General features: G+C 37.1%; 1 protein-coding gene across 1 annotated transcript; it reads right to left on the reverse strand.

Annotated features, from left to right (window-relative positions):
- Window positions 1-13: 13 nt before the first annotated feature.
- pdhx (pyruvate dehydrogenase complex component X) lies at window positions 14-24,665 on the reverse strand. Its single transcript, XM_008411509.3, has 13 exons — window positions 24,509-24,665; window positions 24,341-24,390; window positions 23,184-23,359; window positions 20,945-21,028; window positions 19,127-19,227; window positions 14,862-15,070; window positions 11,727-11,825; window positions 8,550-8,715; window positions 8,206-8,353; window positions 6,172-6,230; window positions 4,597-4,755; window positions 1,539-1,603; window positions 14-829 (listed from the first exon to the last, which is right to left on the reverse strand). The coding sequence occupies exons 3-13, from the start codon at window positions 23,317-23,319 to the stop codon at window positions 574-576; spliced, it is 1,482 nt and encodes a 493-aa protein (XP_008409731.2). The 5' UTR covers window positions 23,320-23,359; window positions 24,341-24,390; window positions 24,509-24,665; the 3' UTR covers window positions 14-573.
- Window positions 24,666-25,478: the final 813 nt, after the last annotated feature.

The following is a 25,478-nucleotide window of genomic DNA, read 5'->3' on the forward strand; positions in this document are numbered from 1 at the left end:
TAAACGAGACAAAGAAGGTTGAACAGTGTTTTATTGACACAATAAGACACCAAAACATAAATGTAATTACATTTGGACTTCAAGAACTTGTCAGTGACAATTACTTTAAATAAAGGAAATAATATTAACATTAACAACTTAATATGTTTGTAGATTTAGTAACAAATTGCTTAGATGTCTTTAACAGGAGTGCAAACTGCATTGCCATGGATGTTCTGTTGATAAATATTGAAAAATGTTCATTTTAGGGATTGACCATTTGCAGATTTATTATGGGTGACAGAGTCGGTGCAGATGGATTTAGACTGAACATTTTATCTACATTGCTTGTCTGGTAGATAGCCTGTCTATTTAACAGCATTTGGGACGCACTTTTGTTTCGATGTTGAACTGAATCAGAAGTTCACTTTTGACCAGGTGGTAATCTTTCAGCTTACATCATGAACACCACCACCTTGCAAGCTTAAAATGAGGCAATAATGCTAATCCACTACTTAAGAGCTCTTTCCTTGTGAAAACATGAGCCGGGCTTTCTCTTAAGAATTTTTACTTTCAACTGTGATCTTTTTCCATTCAGGCGAGGGCCATTCGCTGCGGTTGTTCAAGGTTGGCACGGAATTTATCAAGAAACCGAGAGGCTAATTCGTCATCCACGAGCCGACCGTCGCTGGACAAAGTAACTGTCATCAGCTGTTGCTTGCGCAGCGTCTGGTCATCTTCATTCAGTCGCAACTCAGTCCTGGAAGTGCCAACAGCGAGGATGCAGGCCTGAGGAGGGTTGATCACGGCGCTGAAACCAGTGATTCCGAACATGCCTAGGTTAGATATACTGTCCCCGGAGGGAATGTAGGAGATGGGAAAATGAGGGAAAAGAAATGTTTCATGTTAGTCGTTAAGAATAAAGCATTAAAAACACAAAAGGAAGGACATAATGATGGCCGTTTTCTCATTTTTTACATGTTATATTCCAAAGAGAACACTAAGCAGTCAAGAACAAGACAGCAGCAGAATTCCACCATACTCAGAACACGGTTTAATAAGTCTGACCAGAGGCCACTAAGCTGTTTGGCTTAATGAGAGCTTCTGCTCTGAGGAAGAAGTAAAATGAATAAAAATAACACATACTAATATATCTTCAGCAGGACAAAGAGAGCAATATCTCTGCATGGATTCATTGTTCTAGTTTGACACAGAAACCCCATTAATGTGTGAATGACACCATTAATTCAAATGAGTAGGAAAAAAAATGCTAGCTCTTCTGCAAATGAAGACCACATTCAGTTCAAAACCACATGAAATGTAAAATATGCATACTGTACAGACAGAAAAAAGACATAAAAGCTAATTATGGTCACGATGAAAGGAAGTTATGATCTCGCTGAAATGCAGAAGAAAATGTGAGAAAGTGATGTTGCTCATCTAAAATGGACAATTTTGAGACAAAACTGAATTGACTCAGTTACACCAAAGACTTTATAAAACACGAGAAAATGCCAGTTTAATATATGCCACTCCTTTTTCCCTATAACTCAGGTTACCTGAACGAGCCTCCCTGGTACTCCTCAGGCAGTAGTTTACCGTCTCGAGCTTTCTGGGCCAACACCTGTGAACATATGTCATGTCATGTAGGCTCCATTTGAAAAACAAAACAAACGATAGTTTACATTTGAAACCAAAAACGATACATGCTGTGACAAATATGCAAAAAAGCTACAACTTTAGACAGAGCTGGATCCTCAGAGAGATATACACCAGAGCTCCCTCTTTGGCACGGTACATTTGAGCTTAATCTTCACGACTGACAGCACCAGTCTAAAGCTCAGAAAACAACTTGTGTTCTGTTGCTCATTCTGTAGCGGGTTATTAAGCTATCAAAGAAATAAACTGGTGCATAGAGGATTTACTACAGCTGTGATTTCAGTCAGGAGACATAAAAATACCCAGCCGTGTAGCAATGTGAGCGCATGAACAATGTGCTTTTCAATGACACTCTTACACTGCTGATTACCAGCTTGATACTTACATGTATTCTACAACTGTCAAGAAAAGGTTATGCAGGATCCATGTCAAAAGTAAACAGGAGTTTTTTTTTCCTTCAAAAATCATGTTCAAGACATTAACAATGTTAAACAGCAAATGCTTATATAAATGGAAACAATGTGACTATTTATTGCTAAAATGAAGAAAGGGAATTGTCAACATCCAGAGAGATGAGACTACTGCTGAGGAAAGGAAACATTTGATCAGGCGCAATATGTGAACCTTTGATTTGTTGCAGCACAGGTGAAAGGTATGACTCATCAACTTTATACAGCTGTATAAACAGACTTAAAAACAACACTATACTTTTGTATTTAATTATGTTTTTATGGTCATACTTAAATGTTTCAGTTAAACTTATTTTATTATCAAGATTAATACATACAAAAAGCGGTTTTCAAATAATATTTTTTAAACAGAAAAATAAAACATTTTCAACAAATATGACCCAAAAAGGAAAATGAACTGTCCCTTAAACCTAGTAGCCTAGTTTGTAACAACTGGCAATGAGTCTTTTACGTCGCTATGGAAACGTATCCTATTTTAGCAAAATGATTTTAATCATGGCACGCTGACGAGTGTTTGAGCATGAACAGAATAATTTTGGCCTGTTTTTTGAGCAAGTTTAAAGATGAACTTGTCTCGTAGATGTGATGAAGCAAATCAACCCAACTCCGGTTTAAAGTTTTTAAACGATGGACGGCGATTCTCCTTAAAGATTTTCTAGTAGAGACCAGAAATAATGGTTCCGTTATGGCAAACAATCTATGCTCGACAGAAGCAAAGCATCCCCATACCATCACACCACCACCATGTTTGACTGTCACTATGATACTGTACTGTTTTTACCTTAAAACCTATGTTACTCTTAAACAAGATGCAGCAGAATACACATACTCCAATTAGTCCAACCTGTATCTCAATCAAAAATAAAAAAATCACATAAGTCTTGGGGACCATCAATATGTTTTTGGTAAAGGTGAAACACACCATTTTTTTAGCCTGCACTAGTGTTTGCCTTGCAAACCTCAACCCCTGTTTTTGTTATTGTTGACTCAAGAACTTATGCTTAATGTGTAACCGAGGCCCACAGTGCTTCATATCTCAGCGAGTTATTTAGGCATTCTTTGAAGTCATTTCGGTAGGCCAACCACTCCTGGGAATGTTCACAGCTGTTGCATGTTTTCTCCATTTGTGGATAATGACTCTCTCTTTACTCCCAGATCCCTAGACTAACAGATGTCAGAAACTCTCATCTGTTAAATGTTCTGGCTTTGGGGAACAATGTGTTGCTTTTTGAGCTTTTCTACCCTACTTTGTGTTTTCAGACATGCTCTGTTTAAATGAAATATTGATTCTTATAGAATGGTAATAATCATGCAGCTAGTAAATTTGAACTCAGCTTTTAAAAAATGGAGTTAAGCTCAGCTAAGTTATGATTTGAAGCATATTTTCAAACATAACTACATTGTTTTGAATAGCTAGTATTTGTGCAGATTAGTCTTTATCTGATATTAAAATTTTCAGATCACTACAGACAATCTGGTAGCGGGAAAATAAACTTCACAGTGCACCTGCTCCAACTGATGCTACAACACACCGCATCGCTGAGAACGTGAAACATGATAATGCAACACATCACTGACCAAATTCTTGTTTTTATTGGTTCAATCTTTATCAGATTGAGACGGCGACCATTTAGATGCATTTCACAACCACTACACCTTTGTAGATAACATCCAAGCAAACAGCAACACCTGGTAAACGCCAAGATATTTTCTTTTTTTAAATCTCATTGAACATATTTCACAAGACACAGAAAGCGAAAGTTTTTCTTTTACTTTGCTTATTTTATATGAGAAAGAAACAAAGTTGAAATTCTAACATAACTTGGGTTGGGCTCCAACCCACAACAGTTACCTCAGTTTTGCATTAATAAAAACCTTCCTTTTTTTTTCCTTTTCAAATTCAATTTAATAGATTCATATCTAGATCTAGAAACATGGTATTTTTGATCAGTTGTCTGATAGTACATAGTTTTAGTTAATAAGTTGTTTAACTGTGGAAAAAAATAAATACTTCTAAGTATATGTGAAACTTTTGTGTTTTCTGACTCATCCTTCTACTATGGGTGTGACTATGACTTAACCAGATTGATTTTGTTACGTTATTGCTCTTTTAAGGATTTCAGGTGAAATACAAAACTTTACTTATTTGGTTGAATTTCTTGTTAATGAAGAAAGCAGAACAAGATGACATAGTTACTGCCATGATAGACACATTACACAATAATACAACTTCTTGGAAATTGTCATTTTTGATGCTTAGACATTTTAGAATACGACTACACCAATGTTTCACAATAAAACATAACCAACTTCAAAGTGGCTTTAATATTTAGATTTTTCTCCAAATATCTGTAATGCTCCCAGATATTGGGTTGAAGTTGTCAGTTTTCTGCAGACTTTATGGTTGTAATATTATTGGATAGACCTCTACAGAGTCCCATGTAGGAAAATATTTCTTGCTGTTAATTTGCCTAGGCTTCTTTCATACCTTAGCAGTAGCTGAGATCTCCTGCACTCCTTTGTTAGCAGCATCCCTGATGATTGGTGTGATGAGGCCCCTGTCAGTAGCCACAGCGACTGAAATATGGATAGAATCTAGTGGATGAGGCCCATCACCAGACCACGTCACATTTACTTCTGGCATTTCCTGGGGGAAAATACAATTTTGATGTAGCGTGTGAATGGGAGCACACATTGTCACAAGAGAATGATCAGATAAAAAAAAAAAAACTAACACGGTAACAAAATACCAACATTATACTTCTAGACGACAGGCTTTTCTAAAAAGAACAACATTAAATTCAGTAGACGGAGCTTAGAAATGTCTCCAGAAAAAAATAGGCTTAGGCCTCATCCAGTTTCCAAACTCCTTAAATTGCAATTTGTGGAGTTTTGGAACCTAGATCTAATTGCCTCTCTGGGAAGTAAGCCCAATCCACAAACCACAGACAAGGATAGATCACTTACTAAGATCACAGCACCAGACATTCTTTGACATCCTCAGATGCTATTTGCCTAAGCTCTGATCTGATTGATCTGAGGTTTATTTGGCAGCATGAGCGGAACCTACTTAAAATTACACTGACATACACAGAGTACCAGTCAGCCCCAACTATGGGACGTCCAAATGACTTGAAAACATCCATTTGCAAGTCTGGAGGGGGATCCATGTGCTTACTATCTCACTTGGAAATTTGTGCGCAAAGTTGCTTCACTTGAGCCGCAGCTGCTTCATAAGCACTTATGTTTAACAAACTCTGCATTCATTCCTGTTTCACAGCAGAAGATCCATAAAAGTTTAATAAAGTGTGACGGCATGAAAATGATGCATATTTAGGTCAAGTAGGGTGAGATATTTCAGTCTTCAGCAGAAGCTGATCCAAAGAGGTATTTTAATCATGTGCTAAACTGCAGCACCAGTCAAAGCATAGCGTGAAGCTTTGAGAGACCATTTAGTTATATCTTGGCACTTTTGACTTCCTTTACAGTGAAAATGTTAATGTCAGTTCCACACGGCTCGTTACCATGACACATGCATCGTATTTCCATATTAAATCAGGTGCCAATTTGTCTTGGATACAAAGGCAATACTTAGGTTGAACAGTAATTTAAAGCAATCAGATGCAACGCTCAGAAAAAAAAACAAAAAACCAACAAAAACAAAAAAAAAAAACACTATAAAGCCATCTTAAAGTGCGATATTGAAATTATTGGATGACTACATCCATTGAAATCCTATTAACTTTCCCACAATCTTTAAATCTCGTGACAATATATTTAACAACAAGACTGTTCCAATGGGTTACACAATAATTTTCTAATCATAATCATAGCTTATGAATGCTATGATTATGATTAGATAAGATTATTAGTACATGAATATACTTTAATAAATGAAACCAGGGACTAGGCTGTTGCTAGTGTCTGATTCTAAAGATATATCTACGATGCAACTGAAGAGAAAACTATTAATAAAAACATAAAAATGAACAAAAGAACTGAACACATAAACATTTAAACAGGTGCAAATGAAGCAATAACTGGAAAGAAGTGGAATACTCACTCTAAGTGTAACAGCAGCTGCCTTGATAATAAAATCATTGACAGACACTTTGATTTGATCTGAAAATACAAAGAGGAAACAACCTGTAAACAATTCACTTCACTTACCAAGACAAAATGTCAGTGTTGGAGGGGTGTGAGAAGTAACAAAATGAACTGATGGCAAAAGAAAACAGCAGAGGACAGTAATTATCATAACACATTAAAGGAGTTTATAACCTTCAGTATGATTTTGAACAACAAGAACGGAATCAGATCCGCCAATTCCAACTGCCCTTATCAATCACAAGAGAGCGTTAAGGGGGGAGAAAAATATGGGCATTACAGATGAGACTTCAAAAGTATTAGAGCCAACATTTCTCTGAAAGGTTGAGTCAACAGAACTCGCTCCATTTCTCTGTGTTAGACATCAGTGAGACAGACGGGTTTGGACTGGCAACTGCCTGCCAACTCTAACTAGTGTCCAAAAGTGCAGCCCCAGACGGTTATGAATGCTGTGAGCGGGATGATTAATGAGCTAACCGTGAAATCACGCTGCTCCTGAACAATAAGGGGCCACAAAAACAACCGGGGCCAGAGAATCCCTCAGTACACACACAGCCTTGCTAATAGGTCTGGAATGGGCGTCTCATTTCCCCCACCATACACCCAGCACCCATAGAAACGTGGTGTTTGTTTGACACTAAGGCAAAGCTAAGCTAAATGAAGCCAATTACGTGATAGGTGCAACCCACAGCCCCCTCCCCACACCCCCCCCCCATGTACCCCGCCAAAAAATAAATAAAAATCATCATTTCAACGAGAAAGGTCAATCCGGTCAAAGTAGGTAATGGATGATTTAACTCCTAATGCGTTGAAGGTTTGATACATGAAAAAGGTTCCAGGTTATTTTGACCTGGAGTTGACCTTCCTTTGCACCTTTGTGGATGTTTGAAACATCCACAATCTGGTGTCTGTTGCACAAGAAGTAACAGTTTGTGAAATAACTGTTGTCAAGAGTTGATGTAGGCCTGAGGAAGTAAAATACTTGTGTGCCGAAATATGAGAAGTATATCATTAAGCCTTCAAGCTGGGACAGACAAACTCCTTGTAGTGTTAATAAAACATTGAGCTGATGTTGCTTTTTATAGACTCTATGCCCATACACATTCATTTTCTTGTTTAGTGGCTGCCAGAGCTATTAACTGTATTTTATTACACAGAAAAATACACTGATAAAAATGTCCTGATCCAGCCTCAAGCAACAGCTTGGAGCCCTGATTAAACCATTTAAAAACGTCATAGTCATGCATATTTACTTCAACAACTAACTCATAATTCCCAATGTCACAGTGACCACTTTAAAAACCAGTTTGAGAAGTAATTTACAGGACGATTTTTTTTCAATGCATAAAGAGGAACTTGCTAGTTCCTGTTCCGATCCAGAATGCCTCAGGCTTTTGTCACTTGTTTACAGGAATACTTAGCAACGGCTATCTGAACAAAGGGGCGGGGGGTAATGTCAGTTACAGATATCACTGCACAGAATACAAAAGTTAGTTTCACGAACAAGAACGGTTTCTCTGAGCTAGAGAAGTGTGATGTTTTGGAGCCAGATGAACATAACGTTTCCGGATGCATAAATGCATGAAAAAGCAGTCATGCGAAAACCTTGACATGCTCATCTTCAAGCAAACGGAACCCGTAAGAATTTACCGAGACGTTCACCTCAGGGACAGAAACATGTGTTCATGGAAAATAGAACATGTCTCATGTTCTCTCTGTGCATGTGTGGGTTCTCTCACAGTCCAAAAACATGACTGTTATTTCAATTGATTTCTCTAAATGCTCCTTAGGTATTATGGATGTGTGTGTGCATGGTTGTTCGTCCTGTCTGTCTGTGTGTTGCCCTGCGATGGATTGGCGTCCAGGATGTACCCTGCCTCTTACCCGAAATGTCTCGCTAGAGTTAGGTACCAGCACCCCTCCCGACCCCACTAGGGATATAAGGGTGAAAGAAAATGGGTGGATGGATGCACACACGCCCACTTTGTACCTTTGGCGAGGTCTTTGCGGAGCTTCATGACAGCAGCCATGTCACAGTCTATGGAAGCATATGCATGTGGGATTGTGGTCTTGGACTCGGTCAGTCTCTGAGCAATCACTCGGCGAATATTCGTGGCAGGGATCTCAGTGAAACTTCCCTGAAGGTGACAAGTGGAATGGATCGTTTGAACACATGAATGAGCAGACAAATACACTTCAAGGCTAAAGTTTGAGGTGTATGGAAATATAATTCTGAAAACAAAAATAAAAACTTGCAAACATGAATATTTTACCAATTCAAAGGATTTTTACAAATAATTAGAAAATTTGGTCAGGAAAAAAAAAAGTGCTCACCGGTGCTCCTGGTTTTCCAGGTACAGACACTGGAGGGATGTTGGGTCTGCTGCCTGGAGGTGGAGGGGGGGCAGCTGGGGTGGGGGCAGGACTCGGAGCTGCTGTCGTCATGGTACCTGGTGCAGTTCTTGGGGTCGGGGACTTCTTTAACAGGTTCAGTGCATCTCTTGGAAACAGAAAACAATGAAAATAAACAAGCATACACAGAAAGATGTAAAACAAGTTAAACTAATAATCTAGAAACATCTTTACCTGCACAATCAAAAAAAGAAAAAAATAATGATCAAAACTCTAAATTTGTTCAATTTCTTGTGTTTCGCCTAATGTGGAACTATGCTGTTCCACACATGACTTTCAGTTCAAGTTGGTTATAAAAGCATAAAGAAACAAATCCCTCATAAAAACTACAATATTTCATGCACTTGGATACCAAATTTCATAATGGAAGCTTGAGGAATAACTTAAATGTGTTCATTTTCACAAATGTTTTTCTTTTAGTTTCAGTTTCAAAAATATTTCATATCCTCAGATGTTTATCTTGCACCACCCACCTGGCGTAGAAGAAACTGTTGTATCTGTTTTTGTTTGTGTCAGGTTAACAAAAAGGTAACCTTAGGTCGTTTGTGAGTGGAAGGGCGTCATGAGAATCATGTCCTGTTTGCAACCACAATTGAAAGGTGTGGTAGAATCAAGTGTCAGCCGCCCAAAGGGACTACTTCATTCAATACTTTCATTTCATTATCCTTAGCATCAAAGACTTCCCAACTCAACCAATAACATGCCACAGTAGACTAATTCTTTTTAACACCCAAGTTAAAATACTGTGGTCAAAAGATTTTCCAGCTGACTTGAGTCTTAATTTTAAGTTTAAAATGAATTTTCCTTGAATATTATTATCCAACTAAAATGAAAAACACTGATTTTCTTTAAAAACACTGATTTTTCTTTACCATTTCTAATGAAATGGTTACATTTCACTAGAACTGTAACCAATGAAAAAAAAAAAAAAAAAAAAACAACAAAACTGAGCTTTTAAAAATGCTACAGAGCACAGGGAGGAGACCGAGGCAGAACGTACAAAGATAGAAATTATTTCATGCGAGCAAATCTGCCTTAAAGCTAATCTTTAATTCACTCGTTTTGGGCTGAATTGCAGAAGCACTGGATAGGACAAGTATCAGGTGTGTTTTTAGTTCTCTGGTTCCAGTTCACTGACCTGTGGTCCACCTACCCTCATGTAGGCAGCCTTTTGTTTGGACCAGCTGCTCCTGGCTTTACCATGCTGCTGGGACGGCCTGGGGCTCAAATCTCACTTTTTCTCATCATTCTGTCAACTGCTTTTTATAATCGCTCCTGGCTCCTATCTTTCTGTTACAGATTTGCTTGTGGAGGCAAATTAGAAATCCCCAAGCTACACTGATTGCAATCCAGTTATTTCATCAGCTAGAACAAAACAAATAAATTCCAGAAATGTGGTTTAAGAAATTCAGTGCAGCTTAATAATGGCACCGCTGATCTGTTTTGTGCAGACAGTTCAGTGGAACCTCTACCGACAGCCAAGGCAAAAGAACTTCTGAAAGAGGAGGAGAAGGTGACTTGAATATTAAAAAGGAAACAAAGGACCTCACAAATGCAAAAATTCTCAAAAGAATGAAGTGTGTCGAAATATACCGTCTTCTAAAGGCCCCACAGAGTAAGCTTATATAGAAGAAAATGATGAAACCGATGGAAAGGGAAAAAGTTTGGATTTATTTCATCTTATCCAGTGCAGTGACTGTTCTTTAATTTAAATAACTACTTTTATTTGCCTTCATATGCCATGTAGGAATGACATTTTGTATTTTAATTTGTGACTGAAAGGGTAGCATGTAGGTTTTGCTTTAGCCAACCAAACCACTTTCTATTTGCTTGACAAGTTCAAATTAAGGAACACACGATTCTTAACCTCGTTTTATTCATTTTGTTTTTAAAGGGAATCCCCTTAACTTTGGTCTGAGCAGGGTTGCAAATATGATAATGTTTTCATTATCGCCATGTCACTGTGCACAATTTGCATACTGTAACACATTGCCTAGTCTATAATAAGCATCCAGCCATTATTTAAGCACCATGTCTCTTATGCCTGTAAAAAATTTGGTGACACTAGCTGTTAAATGCAGCACACACATGTTTGAGAAGGCAAAGATCTTGGTAAGATGATGAAGTCATTTAAGTATAAGCAGGTTGTTTCGATGAGGGCATCAGCTGGAAACAAGTTTCTCAATAAAACCTTGCAGTGAAATAATGATTGAATCCCTGGAGTACCTGGATAGACGACTAATTATCTGAGGTCTATTTCTGCTATAAAGCCATCAAAACTTTTCAATTAATTGTCGAGAAAAGGATAAAGAAAATAAATATTTTCTATTTTTAAATTGCAAGTAATATATTATTTACAATTACAAGTTTTTGGCCGTTTATTTAGTCAGCCACCAAATGAACTCCTGTACAATAAGTGAGCAGGTATTTTACACAGTGAGGTACACAACAAGACCAAAACATGATGCTGAATTCTCAAGAAGTAACTGTAAAATGCTCATTTCAAAATAATGTGCTAGTTATTTTCCTCTGTACACCTAAGAACATATTGTCCATGTTTCCATGGTCACCACGGAGCTTAGAGACTGGGTCGCTATGGCAACAGAAGTTCCGTAATGAGATTCCCCAGCAGGCTGTTTGGAGAGCAGCAAGAGCATTCAGTTAGGTCTCAAGTGACGGCAGGTAGCCATTTGAAAGTGTGTGCATGTGTGTGTACACAGCTTTCTCCTTGGTGAATTTGATCCAGAACCGAGCTAAAACACTTAAAGGTCTCAGCCACCTTATTCTTACAAATGTCACTGTTGTTTACAGGATCTTTACTGATACCCCTACATCACTGAACTGTGGTGGGAAAGAGCAAGCAAGAACAAAAACCTCTCACAGTATTGCAGCATACAGAGGCTCAGACATCTTTACTCTGCTGGTTCTGGCCCTTTGAGTTTGGTCCTGTGGCCGTTTCCTGCCTTCTGACTTCCCAAATAAAGCACCAATCTAAGTCTGGCTTCCACCCTTTGTATACACAAGCCATTTCAGATTTTATTGAGTGAAACAGAACAAAACTTATAGCAGATCTTAAGGTAAAACAATCCAATCACTCACTCTTTAGTGATCAGTCCACGTGGCCCAGTAGGTGTGGCCAACTTTGGGTCAATACCATGGGTGTCCAAAATATGTCTTGCTGCTGGACTCAACCGTAACCTGTGTTTGGAAGAATGTGTTGAGAATGGTGTTAAAAACACATAGAAAAAGAGTTCAAGACTAAGCTTTTAAACTTTAGATAACCTCCCTTTAGAGATATTTAGTTACAATATTGGTAAAGTGCAACTAAAGAAAAGAAAACTTTCAGTTCAATATGAATTTAGGATAAAACAAAAAACACCGACTCTGAAAAGATGGAAAAGGACCTTCTAAGCAGCCCACATGCTATCTTAAGTTTTAGTTTCCATTCTTGTCAGCATGAAGGACATAAAAAATTACCCAGTCAGCTTTAAGCAGGGCTTAAAGTAAAAAAAATACTGAGCCTGAAACTTATAGTGGTGATAGAAATGAACTATACCGTTGCTATTGCCACAGTTTAATAAAGTGTCTTTGCATAGTGCAAACAATTGTTTCTAACAATACAATTAACAATACAATTAACAAGCTAAACACTCAAACTTAAATAAGACTTCAGTACATTTCAACTCAAAACAAAATGTAAAATGTCTGTGCCCTAAAGGTTAGCCTTACAGGCAAAAATCTCTCAACATTAAATAAGAGTCCTTTCAGTCAATGTTTTTGCAAGTAATTCAAAACATGCTACATTACCAACTAAATCAGTTTCTCAACCTTTTTCGGGCCGTATCCAGGTCCCTCACCGCCCCCCACCAAAGAATTTGTAGGGTACTTTGCATTGACTATTATTATTTTATTATTAATATTACTGTCACTATTGTAGATGTTTTTATTTTTATGCTTGTTTCTGTATTTGTCATCAAAATAATTTCCCAGAGAACAAAAAAGCCATGGAAATAGAAATTATTTTCACAGGTGTCTATGAAAAATGCAATGAACATTCAAGTTAAAATTGGTAGGCCTAACAGCAGCCAGTCAAAGTGGAAAAATATTCTTATTTTGTGCCATTTTCTAGTTGTTAAATATTACACAAAATGAGCAGATAAAAGATGTTCAACATGCCAGTTTAAACTTTGAACTATTTGCAAACTGACTGAGCTCTGCAACATTAAAATATGGATAGAACTAACTACATTAATTATAGCTCTTCTTCTCTTCAGTGTTTTCCAGTTTCTGGTGGTGCAGCTCTGTGCTGCCTTCAGGAGAATGGGACATCAGAGTATCATCCATAAAACTTCACCCACATGGCATTTATTGTGCAAACCAGAGCTTTCAGTGGAAAAACATGGGTTCATTTTTCAGAGGGATACAAAGTGAGGGTATCGTGATTTTAGTAAATACATGTTTATAAGAGCGATTTTCTGTTGTCCTTCCATGGAAGCGGGCAGCATCCAGACGGACAATAAAACACTTTTTAATATAAGTTGCTGCTTAACATGATCACAGCACTGCCAAAAGATATGTACAAAAATCCTCAATAAAACATAAAATATCTGAAAATCAGACAGCAGACAAAGTGAATCTCAGCAACGTCATCAGCCGGTTTAACGCTGAATTGATGAGGTGAAACTACTGGTAGCAGGAGCGGAGCTGCGCCAAGAAGCTACAAACACTGAATAGAAGAAGAGCTGCCATCGATACAGTTGCAGCCAAGCATGATTTAATGTTACACAATACAGTTTTAGGAAGTTTCTCAAAGTCTAAACTGGTATTCTTGTGATTGTAAGGTGTAAAGTTTACCTTCGACCAAATGCCCCCCAAAGGAATCCCAGCGCCCCCCTTTTGTAAAAATTTCCGCCAGCGCCCCGTCTTGTCCCCTTTCCTCTAGTCATGCCCAGCGCCACTTGTTTTTAATTCCTTTCTCAAGTAAACGTGTTTCTTTACCGGGTGAGACAAACTCCATTTTCTTTCATATTGCATTTGATTTAACCGCCGAACCAAACGCATGCGCTTCTTTTCTACAAACCGTTTTACAGTCATTGGATAAGAACATGGGAGCTAGAATTCTGATTGGCAGACATCTTTGTCTATTATCTACAGTCTAGTTGAGGCGGGCCATTTAGTCCAATGCTCGCTTTGCTTGAGAAGCCGGAAGTCTGGACCCCAGACGGAGCTCTTTAAGCCCGGAGACTACAGTTTGGTTGAGGCGGACCATGAAGATTGGTTTGAGATGGACCGTTTGGCCAAAAGCCGGAAATCCGGCCCCCTGCTGGAGCTCTTTAAGCCTTGTTTAAGCTAGCTTTTTTTTCCCCCCATATTGAAATATTTTTGAATCATGCCTCTCTTAATGCCCCAGCACACTTGAGCGTAATTCGCTCCGCATACGTCCAAGTGCACTCGAGGCGGACTCAACACAGACTTAAGGTGGACGTCTGTCAGACATGTCTGAGGAAAGATCAATTTCTATGGCCGTGTGCACATACTCAGAGTTGCAAAGTAAACTGCTTGATGGACAACAGTGTTTACATCTAACTTATTTGCATGCAACACTGAACTGATGAGGTTGAGAGTTAATGAACCCAGTCGAGAGGACTGCCACAGGTGTGTGGAGGTTGTCCTGATAGAGGAAAAATAATTGAGGCTAGGTGTCCAACTAGCTCATCAAACTTGCTAGTATCCATTAGGATTATAGGAAATATAGCTATTTGTCACAAGACACATAGGCAGTTAGTACACTTGACTATGAAATCCCAACTGTGAGTGGAAAATGACCGCGGCTTCACGTGGCTCACTGAGTAGACGGCGTTATCTACAAAACTGTTAGTATGATAGAGTTTGTTATGTACAAGTCATTTCACAATACAAAAGATCTTCACTGTGTAAACAGACACACATTTGACAACAAACCAAATCTGATCTGTGACATGAAATGGAAGTTCTGCTTCAAGAGTATGTTCTAAAATTATCACACAACCACTACTGTCCAGATGTTATGACCCCAACATGCAGGAAACTATTCCTTACTAATTTCAACTGAGCGTTTGATAATTCCGACAACAGTAACTACTAAATAAATATTAGACTTCAAATAATTCTGATCCTAATATTACAAAAATCCCTAAACCCAACACTGGATAGGTTTAATTTGAACAGATCAAAAGACAAAAAAATGACACTCACGGCCCAGATGCGACTGGTTTTGGCAGAGGGCTCGGAGATGGAGCAGCGGGGGTCAACGTTGAGGCAGCGCCTGCATCTGAAGCAGATGGAGCTGCAGCTGGTGATGCAGCATCTGGAGGGGGGATCTCAACCTGCTTCCAGTCCTGCCCTTCTTCCACCATGAGGGCAATGAGAGTACCAAGGCGCACGTTGCGACTGCCCTCTTCTATCTGCAAAGAGGGCGAGGCAGGCACTTAGACAATTACACAGGATTATCCGATTCAATCCTTTTACAACTGAATCCATGAAGAGTAGAACGGTTAAGGACTCTTGTACAAATGTGTGAGAAATACTAAAAACTGAATTATGGGAAGTTAAATCTGAGCTCTGAAGTCAGTTACTACCCATTCTCACCAATTAAAATGTTTGAGTGACAATTATGAGGAACCTCTCATCACCTTCACAACTTGTATAACTTTACTGCATAATTTTAGTAAAAAAACTGACTGCACTGCAGTGCCTGTGAATTTTGCTATGCTCCTCTATGCCGTTAGCCATTGATTATCTTGTTACACAGTAAACCAAATCAAATACAAGCCTTTTGTTGGTCTCCCCAAGCCACACAGGGCGCTTTTCTCAAATATAGATCCATTTAATTGAAGGTTCGGCACAACAGAACGTTTGGCAGGTTGCACTTTATCACCATTTAGAAGATACTCTTTCAGTCACAAGAAGTGGATAAAAACAAAAAAGGAACAGGAAAAGAAACAAACATGAATATTGTTTTGTCAAAGAAAAAGATTGTAATTTGAATTTAGCAACAATAAAATACAAAAAAAACATACAAAAACAATAAAAGCCAACTGAGGAAGCCATAAAACCGACAGAGTATTATTCAAATGAGCTTGTGAATTCAAAAGCATAACTCCAATGACCAAACCACTAAACTGGAAGTAACATCAGAATAAGAACACCTGAGTTGCACGATTATGCCGAAGTGACACGGCTGTCCAGCAGCATCATTTATATAAACCTGGATGTCTGAGTCACACAAAGCACTGTTGTTTTACACATTCATTTTCAAAAATAACAATTTCACCAACACTTTAGTCAAGTAATTTATTCCCGATGTCATATATATCTCAAATTTAGTTTGAGGTTCTCAAAACAGACAATACACAAAGCAAAAAAAATAAATAAATCAATCTGGGTTAGGGTTAGGGTTAATTGAAGATTCAGAGGGAGGCTGGGTTTGCTAAGTAAAGAGGGTGTTGGGGGTTTATGAGAGTTGTCCAGAATGTGTACTATTTAGGAATCAAACCTGCCTGGACCTTATGCTTCTTTTACCTTCTGTCTGATTCTTCACCTATGTACAGTGTTTTGTTGTTACAGTTAATCAGATCCACTGTAGTAGTGTCATCCCAAGGTTAAAGCTTTGTGTACCTGGTGTCAAAGAGTAAATGATCCAAATAAGTTTAATGATGTAACTTAAAAAAATTGATGAAAAGATCAACTTTGTAAATATTAACTTGTGCATTTTTTACTCCAATTTATCCCACCCCCAACTGCTTTTTTTCCCCCCCGTGTGCATATTTGTATGTGCAAGGGCGTAATCTGTCTGGTTTTTCCAAGTTTAGCATCCCGGCAGCACCTGCCTCGAGAAGCAGGAGGTGATAGATGAGGGTAACCATAAGGGTCTCTTTGGGAAACACAGCAATCTCTACATTTCCATAGAGATCAATCAGAGAAATGCATCTCCCACAATAGCTGTTCAAGAAAAATAACACTTCTGTGTGCAATGTCTCATCAGATACCAATGTAGATATCTTTGTGCAACCAACAACCACTGTGTTTTGTTAATAACTGCATATTGAACAATTACAAATCAATATATTGCGATTAACAGAGCTGATTGATTAAAAAAGGGGGGCACATAGGGCGTATGTTAAGAAGCTTGTTGAGAAGTGTTCAATCATTTTTCCAGCATGGAATTTTGACAGGCTAAAAAACAGTTTCAATTTGTCAATTTCTGTTAAATATATTTTTTTTACTTTGGTCATCAACATCTGCTTATGTATTTTCCTCATTAAAGGAATCTACACTGCAGCGTTGTGGGACTCAACACTGCCATCAAATGGCTGCAGATGTCATGCAAATGTGTACATTTCTTCTAAATCACAGTCAGGGCTGTGAAGAGCTCTATAAAGTTCTTGGGAAAAGATGATGTAATTAAAAACTTTTAATAGACCAATAATTATGTTTAACATTAATGCACCCAATTATTGTGGTAGCAAAACAAAAGTTCACACAAACCTATAACAGCTGGGTCAAAGCAGGTTTAATTTCAACAGATTGTTCACTTAACTTGCTACAGTAATTCCTGTAAAATCTCCCATTTCCTACATCAATGTGTCACATTTGCCAGCTAGTACAGGTACAATTAGGAGGTTCAATAAGGTTCAGCATAATAAGAAATAAGGGCAGGTTAATAAAAAACCTTTGAACAGTTTTTCAGCTTTTGTTTCCCCTGTTCTTTATTTCCAAAAGGAGGGTGGATTTCAACTAGACGTGTACATGAATGCTAATTCATGTACACGATCCATGTACATTTAGCAAGTGAGACGATGTCTGGCTCCGATCAATAGAGCATGACAGAAACAGGACTGTGGCTACCTTCTTTTTAGTGGTGGCACTTCCCAATTTCAGTGTAATTTCTTGCACTTAAAATGTCAAAGTCACACAAAACAACCGGTACCTGATAGCTTAAATCTTTATTAAATTGTATGTCTGAGTGAATGTTAATGTGAAACTTCACATTTGGGCTGCCTGATTATGTAAAAAAAAAACAACCACAATTATACCAATACTAGTTGAACAAGAGTTTAATAACTCCATCCAGTGACAAAAGAATACTATGTATTAGATATATTTAATTAATTCCACTCAATTTTTCTTCATATCATGCCTAATGTGCACGTTTAGGTATAATTGTTCAAACTTGTGTCACATCTTTAAGTCATTAACTCTCAACACCAGGGGCCGACTTTCAGATTCAAGACATTTTCTCAAGACAGTCACTGATCTGCTTGTATTGTTTCAATATAGTCATTAGCACACATTATTTCACTGTTACCTGTTTTCTGGGTGGGATGTGATAAACTATGAAATTGTCCTTACATGTTAATAGCCAGTGATAACACTGCTTAACCTTCATTTAAAAAAAAAAAATCCTTTCTGAGTCCAATTTCTCTGTCTATAGCACCCTGTCAAGAAATATGGCCACAGGCAAGTAATTATGCTAGCCTTTAAATTAGAAACCTACTGGGTGCTTAGTGAGCCACATCGACACCGCTACTGGTTAATATGCTCTAATCCAAAATGCAAAACCGTGCAAATATTCAAAAATATGCCAAATGCTGTCCAGATCTGCAGTAATTACCATTAATATCACACACACACACACACACACACACACACACACACACACTGTCACACAGCAAGTAAAAGAGAGCTTGGAGCTCATCTATAGCAGACCATCTTTCTTTGCCAGCTAAAGTCCCTACCCCCAATTCTTGGGTGGTTGCTATGGAAACTATCTTAGCCCCACCGTGGCCAAGACATGAAGAGGAATGGAAGCCAATGACATGAATGGCATAAAAAACACCATGTAAAGTTACATATAAAATAAAATGGTACTAATGGGAATATTTTTGATGTGCATTTGTTGCAAAAACAGACTTTTAAAAAAATCAGCTGAAAACTCATTTCATTTAACACAGCATGCCCAGGAATCCAAGATTACATGGACAGAAAAAGATTCAGAATAAAAAATGACAAAGATCCATGATGTTTTCGTCTACACATGCAGGAAACTGACAGAAGAGGGAGAAAAAAAAAGAAGTAATTTTTCTCTGCAGACGGACAAACAAGTGGCAGAGTCCCACTGACTGACATCTGATTGCTCCATCTCTGGCAGCTTATTAAAAATTCAACAACAAATAAACACACTGGGGGGATGGCGGGAAACATTTGTCAGTGAATTCAGTATGTCAATGCTTTTGCCATCTCTGTTTAGGAAAAGCAGATTAAACAACTGCAGCCAATTAGCATCCCCAATTAGGGAAAGGAATAAAACGAGGAAAGGAATACACAGAACTACATCTTGTGTGGATATGAATCAACTCAAAACCAAAGTTGCATGACAAAACTAATCTCAGTTGTTAAGTTTCCATGATGTTAAATTCGTGTCAAATCATCAAGGATTTTTTGGCTCTCTTTTTTCTTACCAGTATTTTTGCCAAAACCCCATCATCATTTGATTCCATAGTAACCACCGCCTTGTCGGTCTCTATTTCGCAAAGGGCATCGCCTGCTTCCACAGATTCACCTGATAAAAAAAAAAAGAAACACATTGGAGATCTTTCAAAAGACACATTAATACGCATTTGCATTCACACAGCCAATTATCAAACATTTTCATTATTAAACGGTTGTGAACTAAGCTAAAGTGCAGATGAATCACTTGTGCTGTGACTGGAATACATGAATAGTAATCATTGGTGGCATTTTGAACTACTCTTGACAAGAGCTTTGCTTACACTCTGAACACACGTAAAGCTAAAAGAGAGAAACATAATTCCAATAAAGGCAAAAACAGGAAACTATACAGTACTTTGAAATATGTTATGCAAATAGACTGGAAGATACAACAGGTCTGAGATGAGGTGCATGCCTAACTTTAAAGAAAGTTAAAGAATCTGACCTGTTCAGGAGTTGGAATATATTAATCAATAATGATGATCATTTTAAAAAAAGTTAGTTTTACATGTAGTACAAAAAAATTAAGATGCATCACGTGAAAAGATGTGAAAAAAAAGACAAAACAATATTAATTATGATACTTGCATCATAAATTGCTTTTTTAAAAATCAATATTGAAACATCTTAAATTTAAAGATTTTTTGATTTCATTCCAGCCGTTGAATTTTATGTTAGATAATATTTCTCGACCTGGGACTTTTTAAATTTCCAGGCCAACATGTCAGCAAGAACTGACTTCTTTAGGGTTAAGCATGAGGGAAATAACAACTTTCACACTGAAGAATGGTTCAGTCAGAGAAACCAGTTAGAGAAACCTATAGTGCTTAAATACAATGCATTAATAAGTCAGGGCGGCGGGGGAAAAGCTTTGAATTTTCAGCTGGGTGGTGATAAGGGAAAAAAAATCTGTCACCTAAGGCCATTACCTGAGTTCTCAGTGTGTGAAATAAAGAATGAATGGAAATATAAGGAGGAGAGCTGAAACATCCAAGGAGTATTGAGTTTAAAGGCCCCCAAGACCAAGCAATGATTGGATTTGTATGAGGCATTAACAACCTATGATCCCTTGGGTTTGATGTGATGTGCAGTATTAAAGATTCAACAAGAAGCTTGGAGCTTTATCACCTCTACTCCACCAGAAAGCACCGGAACTAAAAAAGAAAGTTGGTATATTTCTGGACAAAATAAAAAGCAATTCAGGAATGAGCTTACATATTACATGTAAAAAAAGAAACTAAAACTTGCTTTTTTTCAATTTGGAATTGAAGTAAGCATCTCTGTCATCCAAAACAATTATTCTTTTAAATACATCAAAACCCTTTACTGACACCCATTATGATAATGGATGTCAGTAAGTAACATATTGCTTTCCTCTTCTTTATTTTGCTTTAACATTAGCCCTGTGCCAACAAATAGATGGCAACAAAACAGAGCAGCCAATCAGAGCACTATGCTGTCCCCAGATGAGCAAAAGCATGGCTACAGCACCTGGCCACGATGGGTTGCTAAGCAGTGAGTCCTCTGCATCTTTGAACCAATTAAGGAACTGCTCCACAGCTTAAACTTGTATTAAATTAATCATTGACTAGCCCTGTGTATGGTCTTTAATTATGAGAAGTAGAAAAGCTGGGCCTTTGTTAAAAAACAACTACGAGCTAATGCTAAATTTTAAAAGGTCTGCAGCAAAAGAAATAACTTATAATAAATTTTTTTAGCAAATGAATATACTTTTTGTTCCCACTAACGTAAGACAAAAGAACAATGTAAACATGTGTCCCCTTTACCTTCTTTCTTCAACCATTTGACTATGTTTCCCTCTTCCATGGTGGGCGAAAGGGCTGGCATTTGCACTTTGAGTGGACTGACACCTACAGGAGAGAAAGAAGAAAACAGTGTTTACAAAGACAATAGCAATGAAAAAAGCAACACAGATGTCACACTAAACTGAGTAAACAGCCTAAAGGCAGAATGTTTGGGCTGCAATCAAAGCAGAGTAGGTCAACGCAACATCCCCAGCTGCAAAGCAGAGGAAAAGTGACAGCACAACTGTGAAAGATGAGCAGTAGCAGCAGGTCAATGTCTAACAATGGCCCTGGCACCAACTGTATCAAAAATAAAAGAGGTTTTCTTCCTCTTTTAGACCAATGTCCGAGACAACATTGAGCCAGATGCCCAGAGGTCATCTGGCTCTCAGCAGTGTGATGGAGAGATTCTTCTCATTTTAACAACTTGTCTTCCTTGTCTCTACTTTTCTTATATTTGTTTTCCATGTTGGACCTTAATTAACCTCAGTTAGACATTTCAAAAATACATTTGAAAAGGATAAATGTTTGAATTATGGGAGCTGTAAGCTCAGAGGTACACAGGTGTATCTTTCGTTCAGGTCTCTCCAGTTTAATAACTTCTACAAAAAGGTAGAAAAATAACTTGCAGAAATTGCTTAGCTAAAAATAATTAAATACTAGCGCTCAATAAAAGGGCAGCATTATGCATCTTCCAGGCTCATTGTATAGCACCACCAAGAGACTATATTACCTTACCTTCAGTTGCCATAAAAATGCTGTACATAGAGCAAATGTGACTTATAAAAAATTTGAGTACGTGTTTAGGCACTCCCGAATGGCTGCCAATGTAGATTTAAGTATTTCTCAAACATGCATGAAAGAATCAAAGCAACACTATGTATGTCTTTGATGACGGAATAACATCATAACAATGCAACAATGCTCAAATAAGTGGGTTTTACCTAATATTCCCCATTAAAGGAAGCAGTTCACTAAAATGCAGATAACCAATGCCATCTGCTGGATAGCAGTGGTGCAACATTTTTTTTTTTTGCCTCAATTGAATTTTAATAATTGCATCACCAGATTATTTATTACACAGCAGGGGAGTGTTAACATTCAGGCTTCATGAAATACAGCTCTTCTTTATAACTGTCATAAACAAACAATTGAAAGAGTACGTTCATCTTGGTTTCAACTTAATAATAATTAAAAAAAACATGTAAAAATAAATCTTTCAGACTCATTAGGAAAATGTATTATCCTTGTGAGCTGATGTCCTGCACTTCTTGTTTGTTTTACCTGGTTTCAGGCAACCTATACTTCCCCAATGTGCATTTACGTTTATTAGGAAAACTAAATGAAATGTATTCCCAAAACAAACATTGCAATTCTAAATAATGAAGAGGTATGCATTTCATTTTCTTTTTATTTTACAGAATTGCAACTACTATTCAAACTATGACCATGTGGGATAACATCTTTCCATTGCGTTTTTGTATTCATGATTTCTCTATAATAACTGTATTATTTTTCAACAAAATAGTTTAACTGTTACGTTCAGTTCAATTTTTACTGATCTCCCTAAGGGAAACTGGTTTGCAGCAAGCGTCTTAATTAAGAAAAGAGAAACCATCCGCACAAGACGTTTAATACAGCACAAATACAAATATTGATCACAATGTCATACTATTCTCAAATGCTGGTAAATTGTGGCAAGTAGTAGCCTAAAGGCATTGCACACAATGCATTAAAAAGCATTTTGTTCTCAAAATAACAAGACTATTAAAGCCGCATGACAATTTTTTTAAAAACTGGACGCTCAAAGATGTTAAATAAAGTATTCCTAACAAGTGGCAATAAGTAACACACAACATTTAAGTAAAATGACATCAAAAAGTGAAAACACAAAAAGCTTTTTCAAATATGAAACCCAAAAGACATGTAGTATGACAAGAAAATCAGAAGTCTAACATATTTCAACGAAAAACATCAGAGGTGACATGCTAAAAGCTAAGCTAAATACATGATAGCTTGCCGTCTTAAATGTATGCCACGACAGCTAGTAGTCAAACACCACCACCATTCTCACAAAATTGGTGATAACATGACACCTGACCATATTATAACAAAATCATCCCAAACACAGCTGACAACTGAGACCACCAAATGACGCTAGTAGCAAATGTCACCTCAGAAAGGACAATGGTTAAGCATAGGTTTACTTCTCAACACTCACCGAGCACCCATGGCGACTGAAAGAAATGTCTCACACGGTCTTGACACGGCTGTCTGGGCCACGAACATTTGTTGAACTGAGACAACCTGAAACCAAATAAAGCTCCCTGTCGACCCAGGCGCAAGGAGACCGCCATGTTGTCGTCCTCAGATGGAGAGAGGAGTCCATACAAATGCCTGACGATAAAGCAACACACTTTGATTAAGACAAAACTTTATGATGGTTAATGAATGTTTAAAAACTAATGATGAGCAAAATAACGCTTAGGATTATGGAGTGGGACATGATTAACTACATTTTATTGAGAAATAAATCTTGAATTTAAGGACTCATTAAAGAACAGGCAAACCGAGTCTTCTTATGTTGACCCCGTGGGTCCTAAATTCTTTTAAAAAAAATAAAAAAAAGCTATTGAATGAACTCGAAAATAAATTATTAAGTAAGAATTATATTGTTCATGAAAAACTCAATATATATATATTTTTTGATTATTAGTTTTTTTCCTGGATCTTCACAATTTAATAACGGTTAAGGTAATTATAGTCTGACTTATTACCATATTGAAATCAACACAAATAATGACAATTTAAAAAGCAGACATGCCATCTGCCATTTAAATTGTCTAATGTAGAATGATATCACCTTATGGTATCATGTTTTTTTCCCATCTGAAAAATTCTTTCAAAGACAAGGTTTTATTTTTTTTTCAGTACAAATTTTAAAAATTAGCAAAAAATTCCAATCGTTATCTTTAGCATATTTTTATAGTGCCATTAATTCTTTGTTTTTTTTTTTTTTTTGCATTTGCAGCACTGCTTATTTTGTATAATTATTTTTCTTGCTTGCTTCTTTCTTTTTTATTTTCTGTTTTCTCTAGTTAAGAATTGGCCTGACGTCTCCTTTTATGCAAAAACTTAACAGGCTATGTGATTTAAATATTCCTCTTCTAATTTCATGTGAAGCTCTTTGGATTGTCTTGTGTATGAATGATGAACTAACTGAAATAAACTAGCTTATCTTTTATATAGCATCCTTCTATTTTGAAATGCTAAATAGTACCTACTAAATGTATGTAGAATATGCCCTATACCTTTCATGATCCATAAATATTCAACTACATTAACTATGCCCAAAAAAAAATTTATGAAGCAACTTACACTTGAAGGTGTTCCTATTCTTACTTCATTTTACTGGTTTCGTTACATGGCTGCAAAGATTGGAGAAATGTGAAATACTGATTATCAGCAATCTGCCTTTTCTAAAGGAAACCATTGCAAAAATTATAATGTTCAACAACATTCCCCTATTTGTCTTGAACCACTCACCTTCTTTCTCCGTCCAGACTGAAGAACATCCTTCTTCCCCTTGTAGCTGCGAGTTCATAATTTTGTCGCTTAAGCCACCCACTACATTTTACATCAGTCTCTCTTTAATAATTTGAGATGTCAGGCTCTTATTGGCTTTTACTGTTGTTTATTTTGTTTTATTTCCAGACCTGAAAAACACTTGTCATTAGCTGTTAAGTTAATCTACAGCTAATGAAATTCTGATAAGAAAAAACAAAAAAAAATACATTTATTTTTTTCTGAAATGGCAAACAACAGCAATTCCATTCCAGTATCTGTTGAATTCCAATACAAGCACACATTTGACTTGATGAGGTCGTAATTAGGGGATTATTTCAACATCTTGAGACTGAAAGGGGTCTCAAAAGTCATTCCACTGTGCAGAAAATAGCAAACAAGCGGAAAACATTCATGAATCCACTGACACTGTTTACGGCAATTTTTGCTACTTTTTTTTTTTTTTTTTTTTTCCAGAAGTTAGAAAACACATTTTGTTGACATTGTTTGGTAAAACAAGATTGTTTTGGTTTAAATGTAAATAAATATTCTGCAAATATGTAAGCTCTGTTCGACAATAACAAACATGTGAAATGCATGCACTCCTGCTCTGACTACCAACATAGGAGCAGGAATTGTTTTCAGTAAAAAAGCAACAAAAGAAAAAAAACAAAAAAACATTTCATTAATTGCAAGTAGTAGGGTAACTTAAAAACAAAAAGAAAATAACCCTTCATTATAATTTATTGATGGTAGACTGAACATTGCTAATTCAGAAGTGCTTAAAATAATAAAATAAAATAAAAAATAAAAAAAATCACCGTAACAGTTTCAAGTGCTGTTAAACTGAAATTGTGTTTCATCAGCTAAATTTGTAGCCCATTAATATTGAGAGCAAATCAATGCCAATGCAAAGTAAAGTTATTGCACTATTAATAACAATTTGCTGCGA

The sequence above is a fragment of the Poecilia reticulata genome, chromosome 6, assembly GCF_904066995.2.
Source record: "Poecilia reticulata chromosome 6, P_reticulata-male-v2, whole genome shotgun sequence".
Classification (NCBI taxonomy): Eukaryota; Metazoa; Chordata; class Actinopteri; order Cyprinodontiformes; family Poeciliidae; genus Poecilia; species Poecilia reticulata.